The sequence below is a fragment of the Rhinichthys klamathensis genome, unplaced genomic scaffold (assembly GCF_029890125.1).
Source record: "Rhinichthys klamathensis goyatoka isolate OS25496 unplaced genomic scaffold, OSU_Roscu_1.1 h1tg000645l_1, whole genome shotgun sequence".
In the NCBI taxonomy this organism is placed as follows: domain Eukaryota; kingdom Metazoa; phylum Chordata; class Actinopteri; order Cypriniformes; family Leuciscidae; genus Rhinichthys; species Rhinichthys klamathensis.
In genome coordinates this window covers 67,192-79,755 of record NW_026607091.1, presented here as the reverse complement: position 1 = coordinate 79,755, position 12,564 = coordinate 67,192, and the positions used below count along the sequence as shown (strand labels likewise).

At 44.2% G+C, this 12,564-nt stretch overlaps 1 protein-coding gene across 11 annotated transcripts in view; it reads left to right on the top strand.

The window, feature by feature from the left end:
• The window catches only part of si:dkey-178k16.1 (band 4.1-like protein 1), a 73,176-nt gene that overhangs the window by 56,212 nt on the left and 4,400 nt on the right, over positions 1-12,564 (top strand). For 4 of the 11 annotated variants that reach the window (XM_056241449.1, XM_056241454.1, XM_056241450.1 and 1 more), the window contains 8 exons: positions 585-737; positions 1,362-2,606; positions 3,812-3,862; positions 4,480-4,869; positions 5,270-5,515; positions 5,714-5,773; positions 5,986-6,072; positions 6,154-6,234. In XM_056241449.1, coding sequence (XP_056097424.1) covers positions 585-737; positions 1,362-2,606; positions 3,812-3,862; positions 4,480-4,869; positions 5,270-5,515; positions 5,714-5,773; positions 5,986-6,072; positions 6,154-6,234 — 2,313 coding nt within the window. Of the gene's footprint in view, positions 1-584; positions 738-1,361; positions 2,607-3,811; positions 3,863-4,479; positions 4,923-5,269; positions 5,516-5,713; positions 5,774-5,985; positions 6,073-6,153; positions 6,235-12,564 lie in introns of those variants that run through there. The other 7 variants (XM_056241455.1, XM_056241451.1, XM_056241447.1 and 4 more) reach the window with 4 other exon arrangements.

Below are 12,564 nucleotides of genomic sequence, written 5' to 3'. Positions count from 1 at the left end.
GTGGTCATTTTTGGCATAAAGAAAAGGGCTCAAACTATTTAGACGGGTTCATTTTGTCATTATTTGTAGGCATCACAATGCCCAGACAGCAACATAGTGTCGGCCTAGATCCGGCCCATGTCTGGTGCGTGTTGAATCCACATGTACCAGATGTGGCCCGGATCTGGGGCGACACTATGTCTGGTTGTTTACTATGCACAGTATTTTAGAGTGTTAGAGTAAAATGTTTTGTCTAAAATATTCTCTTGAAAAAAGTAATAATGTCCGATCTAAAGCGATCAAACAGATACCTTCATTCATATTACTTGATGCACTTCAGTGGCATTTCATATTGGTTTATTAGAGTTTTCTATTATTTCAACATACATTTATAACTGGGAGGCGAATTCATTTGTTATAAGAACAGAACTACACTTAAGATTATCTTGAGCAAATGCCTGATGTTTGCATTTGCGTACTTACTGTATGTACCCACCTCTGTTAGGTAAACATTTTTTAAACAACTGTGCAGGTCTCCAGAAAGCCTTCACTTAAGTAATTGCTGGAGGTAAGTGGTTCAACCGATTGACCTATTTGTTTTATAGCAGTTCCTGGATAAACCAGAGGATGTGCTGCAAAAACATCAAGCCAGCATCAATGAGCTGAAAAGAGCGCTGAGAGAGCCCAACAGCAAACTGGTCCACAGAGAGAAACGTCTCTCTGGAGCTTCATCCGGTAGCACTCCGGAGAAAAAATCTGTGAGTAAATAGAACCTGCAAGGGATTGTATTGTGGGGTGACTTTTTAAAAAGAAAGATGCTAAAAAAAATTATACTGCCTTAAGATTCCTGATGACGATTATTCAGATTTATGTCAGTACCAGTTTTGGATTTAGTGCCAAATGCTTGATTCGTTATTCATGCACTCTTTTTCATGTGACTAATCTCTCTTTAAGTGGATGCTGTTGAACCATTTCATGTCATGCCTCTGGTCAAGTGCTAGCAGCAATATTGAACTTTAATAGATGGAGTGGTTTATCTTAATCTGGCTGGAGTGGTTTATTTGAACACAGCATGAATGCATTTTCTTTAATTAGTCTTATAAAGACAATGGTATTGCTTGATAATAAAACCAAATGACATTAAGTACTTATGTACATAAATGTCTCCCTTTTGTTTAACTTTAGAACATCCATCCAACATTTTACATGTCATTTGATAATATGAATTTTCCCTCCTCAGATCAAAAATTGTTGTCTTGTCTTATCTTGTATCATAAGTTTATGTCTGATTCATATGGCAAAGATATGCGCCATACAAGTTATAGTAGAGGGAGTGTTGGCATTGACAGGCCATTGAAACTGTTCACTCTATTGATATGTAGGCCTCAGAGGAGTCCCTATTGATTGAGAAGCAAGATGGTTGTCAAAGAGACCTGCCCCTCAGTAAAAAAGACGAAAAGAGCAGGAGTCCTAGAGTAGCTTCATTAGCCACTGGATTCAACAGAGAGACAGAAGACAGAATGAGAGAACAAACCATCACTACACACAGTGAAACGAGAGAAAAACAAAATGTAGTAAAAAGGACCTCAACAGAAACCATCCTATCACCAGAGAAACCCCTGAGAAATCGTGCTGAAAGCCCTGCTTTAAGGTACAACCATTTCCAGGGCGCCAGTTCATTGGAGGAGAGAGCATATAATAATGGGCATCCGCAGGACAGATCTTTGTCAGAGAATGTCATTCATACAAATGGATGCGATGAATATGCAACAGAGAGACTCTGGGGCGATAAAAAGTACATGGGGTTAACCAATAGAGAAGACGAGAACACGAATAAAGACTTAGCAAGGTATGTAGAGAGAAGTTTCGGAGAGGCTTCTCCAAATGCAGCCATAGACAAATATATGAGAGATCGATATAATGAAAGCCGATGGGAGAGACGATCCTATGAAAAAGAATCCGAGAACACCAGAGCTACCTTACAAAGACAAATGTCTAAACCAGATCCTAAAAGTAAAGGCTCAACAATCCAGAGACACGATTCTACTGCAAGCGACACATCACAGTCTGAGGTGAAACGAATCGTTCCGCTGAAGCCTGAGAGGTCGAAGAAGTTGAAAGGCAATAAAGGAGCCAAGCTGCAAGGACAACCAAGTGAGAAGAGCATTTCGGGATCATTTGAAGAAAGTGAAGGGACCAACTCTAAGGAAGAGCAAGTTGGGTTCGAGAATGCCCCGGATGGCTTGTTGCAGCCCAGAAATTCTGCAGCTTTAGAAAGCACTGGAACTTTTTCCAAGCAAGACTGGATGAGTAATTGTCACATTAGGGAAGTAAGAGAATATTGCCGACAGTCTGTCCAAGACAGGCCCCAATTAAGAGATCTCAAGAACAGTGCAGACCACAGACTTAGTATCGAACAAGATCAGTTTCTTTTTGAAGATCCATTGTTTATGTTTGACTTTCCCACCAATTCAGCATTTCCAGCCTTTGACCAGATTCCCCCTTTATACCCACCTGTGAAATCCCAGTGGGCAAGAGAAACACGTACCAAACCAGTCACCAAAAGCGATTCTGGCAACAATCTTCACAAGAGCTCCACCATGGAATCTTCCAAGAGGAAATCAGTGGTAACAACTGCTTGATAATCTGCTTGTCACTCACAGGAACTAAAGCATCGCATGAAACAGGCACATCCATATCTATAGTTTTGTATAATGCACATGTCGGTAAAACATAAGAAACCTGTTTCTGAGGAGAGATGAGTAGAATAGTCGTTTTTTTTGGTCTAATCTTACTATTGGCTGATATGTATGAGGTAGTATAACCGCTGTCTGATTGGATGAGGATGTGCCACTTTCTTTTCCTCTCCTTCCTCTGCACAGCTCGACATCTGCTTGCGCATTTGAGAAACACTTAGGATCTTCCACATAATCTCCATTGCTTAAGCTTCAGGCTTCCGTTCCACTAACTTTCCACCTGATATGCGGTCTTTCCTTCCAACATTCTTTCTCTGGTTCCCTCTTACCAGGCATGTAGGGAATGGTTGTTGCAAGGAATTAAAGGCCGGTGCACCATACTGTTATGCTAAAGTGCCATTTTTGCAAACAAAAGGGCTTCTGCAAGACTTTCAAAAATGGCCATGGTACTGTTCATGAGAAGGGCTCTGAAAGTTGATTTAACAAGGAATGGTTTTAGCTGTTTTAGAAGATAATATACCTAGCTTAATTCTTAGTGATGTTGCATTTGTTCTTTGACTTGGCTGGGAAAGAAATTGTTCAGTTTATTTTGTAACAAACTGCAGGGAATCTTGATGGCTTTTTCTTTTTTTTATGCAAACACCCACTGAGCAGCAGTTTCCATAGACAACTGTTGTTGTCAAAGCAGATGCTACCTTATTTCACTCAACATTGAAACTGAAAGAAATGAAATTAAGAAAAAGTGCTGATGTAACATTGTTCTGGCAGTAGAAAGACTTTGGATTAGAAGAGCCTGACGAATAACCTTGCAAAACTGCTCTTTGGGTATCATGATGTTTACTATAGATATATTGGTTTGATTGATTAAAAGGCTCTTTAGTGGCACTTAGTGCAAAATTGCACCCAGCTGCCATAATATATTTTAACTTTTCAATTGTTGTGGTGCAATGTGCTGTACGCTGTAGTTCACACTGTAACGACTTCTCATTTGTATCTGTGTCAGTCAGTGTATTCGATCAGTTATATAAATGTCTGGTTGTTGGTTCAGGGCCTAGTCTGGGCTCCTTCCCTGTTATCTCAAATTTCAGTGCACTAACTTTGCATTGCTCTTCCTATTATTTCATCTCACATTCCAGGAGCCCCTTCCCACTCCAGCAATTCATGCGGAGCCTCAGGAGGAAGCCCAGGTGCCTCATTTTTCCACTCATCCACTGCTACCTCCTTGCTAAAAATCTTGCAAAATCTTTGGCTTTCACATTTATGTATTCATAAGCACTACAATTTGCCTTCTGTCTTTTGCTTTCATCATCACAGCATGATTGCATGATCCAAACCATCCTACACAACAGTCCTACACAGAAATGTCATTTAATGCATCCACCACATGCATTGATTCATTGGCACTGTTTGGCAAGTCCTAGGCTTGCCACACTTAGCATGAATTTAACACGAAGTCATAAAAAATGTCTATAAAAATGTCCTACAGAGGAATATTATATGACATACAAATACAGATGTGCAGTATTCTACCCTAGGGTGAAAATGTTCTATCAGCATATTATAGTCTCAGTTTTTCCTCAGAGACATGTAACACTTCTGACATTTCAGCTAGTCTTTTGAGTTGAACTAACCCCTGCATCCCTACTAGACTCGTTTACCATCAGTCACCACAATGTTGTCTCATTCTTGTCATGTGAAGAAGATGTAACATCCATTATATTGCCTTGTTTTACCTGTCAGTCGACATTTGCTCTTGTAGCACAGCTGGTTCCTTGCACCAAGATCTCTTTTTGTGCTTCTTCAGAGAGAGCCCTGGGAGAGACGCTTGGGATCAGTATCAGAAGATGACCCTGACCCAGACACTCTGTACCTGAAGGAGACTCACCTGGGCATTGAGCGCAAATGCTCGAGTATCACCGTTAGCTCAACGTCCAGCCTGGAGGCTGAGGTGGACTTCACTGTGCTCATGGACTTCCAAACGGGTATGGAGGAATTTTCTAGAGGCATGACTGAGCTGGGGGAGAAAGACTTCTCAGCTGAGTTTAGCCTCTCTGACCGTCCCACTCATCCAGCCTTTATACTGGGAGCAGATCCTATCTACCTTCCCGAGGAGGAACATGTAGAAGTTCAGAGGCCCGTAGAGAAACCAAAGCCCGTTGTAGAACAGAAGCCACCGGAGGAACGTAAACCGGAGGTAGACAAGCATCCTTTCTCTTTTAGCAAAGTTGCTGGCTCACCCAATCACTGGTTAGTGTAAATGTGCAAATGTGCTGATGAATGCAATCACGTCCCATTTTTTTTTTCTCGCGTTCTACAGGGCATCAAAGCAAAGCATGAAATTGCATTGGAATTTGAGTTGTTGATTGATGCTAATTCCATTCCATTTGATGCTGCCCTCCATAGTTCAGTCAGTCAGTTCAGGTTTGGTTTCTTTGATTTCACAATTATGTTATATTTTTCATTGCTTCTTATTCTTTCTTTTTTTTAACCATGACTCACCATATGCTGCTAAATTCATTTGATTGCCACTGTGCTTCTTAAATCTCATGATCACTCCCAGGTTTCGACTTGATCTGTTTCATTTCTTTCCCAAGCCTTTTGTACCTAAGAAAGCTCCGCGCTCTGTGAAAGCTGCCCAAGCCATGAGGAAAGAATCTAAAGAACAAGCTAATGCCCAGTCGATGAGAAGGGAGAGCTCTGAATCACCCCCAATCCATCCTCTAAGTAGAGAGAGCAGTGAAATCATTGCCTCCCAAGCTCTAAGGAAGACCGAGGTCAAGATCGAGACGCAGCCCAATGGCTCTGAGGTCACCACGACCATAATGGAGATTGCAGACCCGGTAAAGACCTTTTAGCTCATCATACATACTTTACTGGAGAAATGTCACTGTGTGATAGGTTAGAGGAACATGCTGTGAAGACTGTGATTATGTCAATTATCATCAATTACATAAGTAAGTGTAATTACTTTCTCTTGTTACTTACCTGCACAGTGGCGGATCTCATCTGGATTGTAACTTCTCTGTTTGCTCTCATAGGACCACGGTATCAGTGGTATGCGAGAGGCTGCATACTCTATGACAGAGAGAGTATCTCCTGTAAGCATGTCCATTCTTTCATCTGGTGAACTTGAGTTTCCAAACCCTCTTCTGTCTCGGCTTCTGCCCTGTCCTTCTGTCTGTTGCTTGTATTTCCAACTTTCGTTCCAGAGTTTGCTTCAGATGGTCTGCGTTATTTGTGATGTATGAAAGTCCCTAGCTTATAGTTTTCTTGCTTTGACAAGTGTTTATTTCATTATAATCTTGTACAGGTGAACTTGGGATCATTAGGTAGAGATGGTTCTCCTCTAATGGTTACTGAGAACGTAACATCAGCCACTACAACACATGTAACTAAGGTATCTAAAATATGCTGTTAGCCTCTTGTATAGAATAGGTCTTCGTGGAGGATTGAAAATGTATGTCATTTTGTTTTGTAGACGGTGAAAGGAGGCTACTCCGAGACAAGAATCGAAAAGAGGATTATCATTACTGGTGACGATGATGTCGATCAAGATCAGGTAGGTGCAGGAGGAACTAGGGCTGGGTATCTTTCAATGCGTTTTAGTGAGATATATATTGATCTATGATTGTATCAACTCTAGAAGGGTTAGTTCACTCAGAAATGTCATCATTTACTCACACTCACATTCCAAACCTATAAGACTTTCATTCAACTTTGGAACACAAATTAAGTTTTTTTTTTCAATAATTCCCCAGATATTACTGCCCATCCGTTGAAAGCCTAGGGAAGAAGAAGAGCATATTTTTCTGCTATTAACAGTGCAGCACTTCCAGGACCGGTTGCATCACAAGAATGTCTGCTCTCATGTTAACAGCCAAAGAGATTCTCCTGTGAACGCACATCGGAGACCTTTGCAGATGTGCGGAAGTGAAGATATTGTGTGAATAAATACTTTTAATACACACCCAAAACAATCACATTACTTCATAGATTTAGGATTAAACCACTGGAGTCACATGGATGACTTTGATCGTTTTGGAGCATGAAAGTTCTGATTACCAAGTTCTGATCAGTGGATAGACAGAATTCTATTTTAGGTTTCATTAAAATATCTTAATTTGTGTTCCGAAGATGAACGAAAGTCTAATGGGTTTGAAATAGGGTTGTTGTCATGGTGAGGAAATTTTCACACCAATATATAAACTTGCGACAACACTGGTATTACCAATAACACCGGGGGTGGGGGATCACTTTTAAATTTGCTGTGTGTATAGCAGTAGCAGCTACTGACCATACATTTAGGTATAGGGCACATTCTGGATCTTAGCACTAGTTTATGATAAAACAAAAAATTTAAGCTTTATCCTGTATTGTAATCACTGAACACACCAGACACACTTTTGGCAGAATTCTAATGTCCTTGCGTTATTCAGTCTGAGGGTGGTGCTCTAATGTTGATTGACAGGTCACACGATATATGCATAGAATGCTATCTTACAATTGCCTTAAAGGGGACATCGGATGCCCCTTTTACAAGATGTAAAATAAGTCTCTGATGTCCCCAGAGTGTGTATGTGAAGTTTTAGTTCAAAATGGACAATACCCCACAGATCATTTTTATAACATGTAAAAATTTCCACTTTTGGAGGGTGAGCAAAAACGTCTCTTTAAATGCAAATGAGCTGGTGCTCCCGGCCCCCTTTCAAGAAGAGGGCGGAGCTTCAAGAAAATCGCGACAACACGTGAGGAATCCATGTGTACCAGATGTGGGCCGGATCTGGGCCGAACTATGTTGCTGTCTGGGTCATCAGTGTCCGACTCCGTTTCATACAGTACATATAGGGCTGGACACCACTATTTTCGTTGACAGTCATATTGCTTCTCCTGATTTTTTACAGGGGCGCAACTACCCAGTGTCAGAGGGGTATGCAGCAACAATTTTTGCGCCAAAATAAATAAATAAATAAGTGTGCTTTGTAATAAGTGAGTAGGAACGAGTGAGAGCTAACAGATAAAATAAGTGCAAAATTGTAATTTATTAATACAATTAAACTATAGCTACTCCACCGTGATGAACCCCCCTAAAAAAAACTATAAGCTCCATTGGAACAGCAATACCAGTGTTTCTCACAGGATTTTAGGTAAAACTGTGGTAGGTGGACCTCTGTTTCTCTAGGGGGGTTCGGGGGCATGCCCCACCCCCCCCACCCCCTCCACCCCCCCACCCCCCACCCCCCCTTAAGAAAATTTTGTGTTCTTTAATGTTAAATTCAGCAATCTGGTGCACTTTGAGAGTTCAAAATTAAAAGCTCCAACCCATATTCAGGGTGCAAATTAAACAAAGAAAAATTCAAACCTCTTTTAATTAGTGTCTGTCTACATTACACTACTACATAATAACAGTTATAATATTAAAGGGGCATTATGCAGAAATCCCGTTTTTGTCAAACAGCGACCCCTAGAGTTACTGTGGAGTGCTTGAATTTAACGTTACTGTCGTAAATACCACTCACTCAGAGCGTGACATGGCCTGTTACATAGATAGTATACAATAGTACATTGTGTTTAATTTGTCGTTTAATGAGATATAATATATGTTGTTAGTGGTGAGAATTTTCACGTGATTAAATACATAGATCCGACAATTTTAATGGTCCAGAGGCAGAACTTTTGCAAGTGTGTCAGAGGTTCTGGGTTCTAGTCGGTACTAGTAGTATAGTTTATTTTCCTCATCAAAACCGATTGTTTATTAGTGGTTGTATTTCAAGCAGGGACATGTTTTTTGTGCATTAGGTTTTGTGATTTTACCATAACAAAATATAGAGAGTATCTCAGTCCCCGCAACGGATTCAGGCGCGCGTCACAACAGAACACTGTAACTTATCTGCACCACTGATCGCAGAGGCAACGAGCACTTTGGTCACTTGATTTCAAAAATAACACATTTCAGATCGCCTCTTATTTAACAAACGGACGAAATGAATGCTCTACTAGAGTTACCTGGAGATGTTTTATTTGTTTGTAATGGTAACGTTACATCCGTGCCGCGAGAAGTTTCAATGGGGACATAACACACCCGCAAATTATGCCTATGCTCGTGTCCGACTCCTCGCTCGGTCAGTCTGCCGTTTCCTCTTTCTCTGTTCCTCCGACAATGCTTTCCTAGCTTTCTGCATCTTATATGCCGGCTCAGCCATGACGATAGTGTGACAAACTCCATCCATCTACCTTGTTCCTGTGTGTATGTGTGCAGTTGCCGTAAAGGAATATGTTACATCGCGAGAGCTGATATCACGCGATACTTCCTGACGCGGCCCGCCGCACCGAAGTTGCAAGTGGGATTTTTTCGCTCACAGGCACCAGGGGGGGTCGAGACGCCCACCATTCAACCCGAAAGAAGTTAGATAAACATTTCAATAACTCTGAAGCTGTTCAGTTAAGCTAAAAAAGCTGCATAGTGTCCCTTTAATCCCATGATAGTAATAGCCATATATTGTAAAACAAATGCACTGAAAAATAATGGAAACTTTCATAATTAGTTTTGTACTAATTTCTATACTTGAAAGACATAAGCACATGATGACATGTTTCGTGGGCCGGTGTGTCAGAAAAATACTAACGCTGACTTTTTTTGACCAATGCATTACCCGGTACTAACCCAGCGCCGCCAATAAGCAAAAAAAAAAAAAGAATGGGCCCCCGATGTACGAGTTTTATGGGCCGTTAAGACAAAAAAAAAAAGTATGAGATGTATCGGCCGAAAAAGCACGTTGGCCCACCGGGAATCTCCCGGTAGTCCCGATGGCCACAGAGATATAGATAGCCTACATGCCTGGATGTCACACTTTAAATCCTACCTGTTGGCTTTCAGCATGCACTTATTTAGCTGCTGTCGCATCAATTGACATGCCATCTCCTTTTCCCTCTTTCTTTTTATATTTTTAGCCCCCCAGCATTTTGTTTTATCCATCTTTTTCGACGACAACTCACTACTCGTACCTGCTCGCTCAGCGCTCACGGCGCCCCCGCCTGCTCGCGATATTACCCCGCCCCCCTTCTCCATGAGGGCGCCTAACTCTAGCCTGTTAGTCCTCTAAAATTTTATATAACATTGAAGAAATGCAGAAATGATTTAGAAACGCACAACAGCAGCGACATATAGAAAATACAATACATCTATATTTTTTAATTACATTTTTTTTTTTTTTTTTACCATCGCTTTGGCGCCCCCCATGGTGCTGCGCCCCTATTGCGCCGCATATAGCGCATACCCACTTTTTGCGCCACTGATTTTTTATTGCCGTAATTAACCGAGGCACAAGGTGTAAAGGCTCCACCCTCTTCTAGAAACGGGGCAGGGAGCAGCAGCTCATTTGCATTTAAAGAGACACACACAAAAACGTCTCGGTTACGGATGTAACCCTCGTTCCCTGAGTAGGGAACGGAGACGTTCCGTCGGATGACGACGAATGGGGGTTTCGCTTAGAAGCCAATCAACTTCAAGTACTTCAAAACGAGCCAATGGCAAAGAAATGCCATGGGTCTGCGGAATTTGCATAGCGTAACTCCGCCTCACCTCGTGAGTATATAAGGAGAACGCTGGCAGCAAATAGGCATGTTTCTTCGCTGAGGAGCCAACCTGAGTTCAGGCGATCCCCGCGGTACAGCGGAAAGTGGCAGGAAGACGGAACGTCTCCGTTCCCTACTCAGGGAACGAGGGTTACATCCGTAACCGAGACGTTCCCTTTCGTTGTCACTCCGAGTTCCGTCGGATGACGACGAATGGGGATACCAGTCTAATCACGCCACCTTCCCAGCTGTCTTCCAGTGCCCTGCGTAAATCTGAGATCCCTGTCGTGAGCCTAGCACGGACGAAGGACTCCTATTTAACACAGGAATACCAAGGTACACTGGGGAGCATATCCCAGGTCTTAGGGAAGTATGCAATTACTGCCAACCCAGAGGGGGGGACTTAGAAATACACATATGACCCGAGGGATGCATATGGGGAATCACTGGGGTATCCAGCCGCAGGTGGAATATTTCAACCCCAGGGGTGGCAAGGTGGCTTGCCAAGGGAAAGACACATGCTCAGAGAGGCTTACAGTGGGAATACACATGTGGGGGTAGCTCCGGGAGGTACCATGCACACGGGAGGCACCTAGCCGACGCGCAGGCAAGAGACACTGGCGCCGACGTCAGGAGTGCTGGAGGAACTCAGGGCTTTCGGAGAAGCTCACCTGAGGAGAATATCGCACGTATCCAGTCCGTAGAGTGGAATGGCGAGCAAGCGAAGACACCTGAGCGGGTCCGGTACTAGCTGGTTGAAGCGAGTACATGAGAGGACACAGGCTCCACTCTGAGATTGTAGAATCTGGCGAATGTGTTAGGTGTCGCCCAGCCTGCAGCTCTGCAGATGTCTGTTAGCGAGGCGCCATGCGCTAGAGCCCAAGAGGATGCCACACTCCGGGTGGAGTGGGCAGTCACACCAAGGGGGCACGGTCGACCTTGCTGCTGGTATGCCAAAGCAATGGCGTCCACTATCCAGTGAGACAACCTTTGCTTGGAGAGAGCCTTTCCCTTCAGCTTCCCACCATAACAGACAAAGAGCTGGTCTGAGGTCCTGAAACACTGCGTCCTGTCTACGTAGATGCGGAGCGCACGTACTGGACAGAGCAGTGCCAAGGCTGGGTCTGCCTCCTCCCGGGGCAGCGCTTGCAGGTTCACCACCTGGTCCCGAAAGGGAGTGGTAGGAATCTTGGGCACATATCCAAGCCGGGGTCTCAGGATCACGTGAGAAAAGCCCGGCCCGAATTCTAGGCACGCTTCGTCAACGGAGAATGCGTGCAGGTCCCCCACCCTCTTAACGGAGGCCAATGCAGTCAGAAGCGCCGTCTTCATTGACAGGAAGTTAAGCTCGACTGACTGTAAAGGCTCAAAGGGAGCACTACGCAGGGCGGTTAAGACCACTGCGAGGTCCCAAGAGGGTACGAGAGGAGGGCGAGGAGGATTCAGTCTCCTCGCTCCTCTCAGGAACCTGACGATCAGGTCATGCTTCCCCACCGACTTACCTTCTATAAGATCATGCTGTGCGGCAATAGCGGCGACATAGACCTTGAGGGTGGAGGGAGACAGCCTTCGCTCCAACCCCTCTTGAAGGAAGGAAAGCACGACGTTGATCGAACATCTCCGGGGGTCTTCTCGGTGAGAAGAGCACCAGTTGACGAAGAGGTTCCACTTCAACGCGTAGACGTGTCTCGTGGACGACGCTCTAGCGGAAGTGATGGTAGCCACCACCGCTGGTGGTAGGGTACTCAAACCTGCCTCGTCCCGTCCAGGAGCCACACATGGAGGTTCCAAAGATCGGGACGAGGGTGCCATAGGGTGAATAATAGGGAATAATACAGGGCGCAATGGGTCGAGTCGTGAGAGGCAAACAGATCTATCTGTGCGTCCCCGAACTGGTCCCAAATCAGCTGAACCGACTGGGGATGGAGTCGCCAATCTCCATACTCGGAGAGTGCCGTGTTGCCATGCCCACCTCGGGACTCGGTCGCGAAGCCAAAGTGTTCCCGGAGGGGAACAAGGGCTGCCTCGACGACCTTCGTGAAGACGCGAGGAGACAGGGCTAGCCCGAATGGGAGAACTGCGTACTGATATGCCTGTCCCTCGAAAGCAAACCGCAGGAACGGTCTGTGTCGAGGGAGGATGGAGACATGAAAGTAGGCGTCCTTCAGGTCGATCGCTGCAAACCAATCCTGGTGCCGCACACATTCGAAAACGCGTTTGGCGGTGAGCATCTTGAACGGCAGCCTGTGAAGGGAGCGGTTCAGAACGCGCAGGTCCAGGATTGGCCGTAACCCACCGGTTTTCTTCGGGACAATGA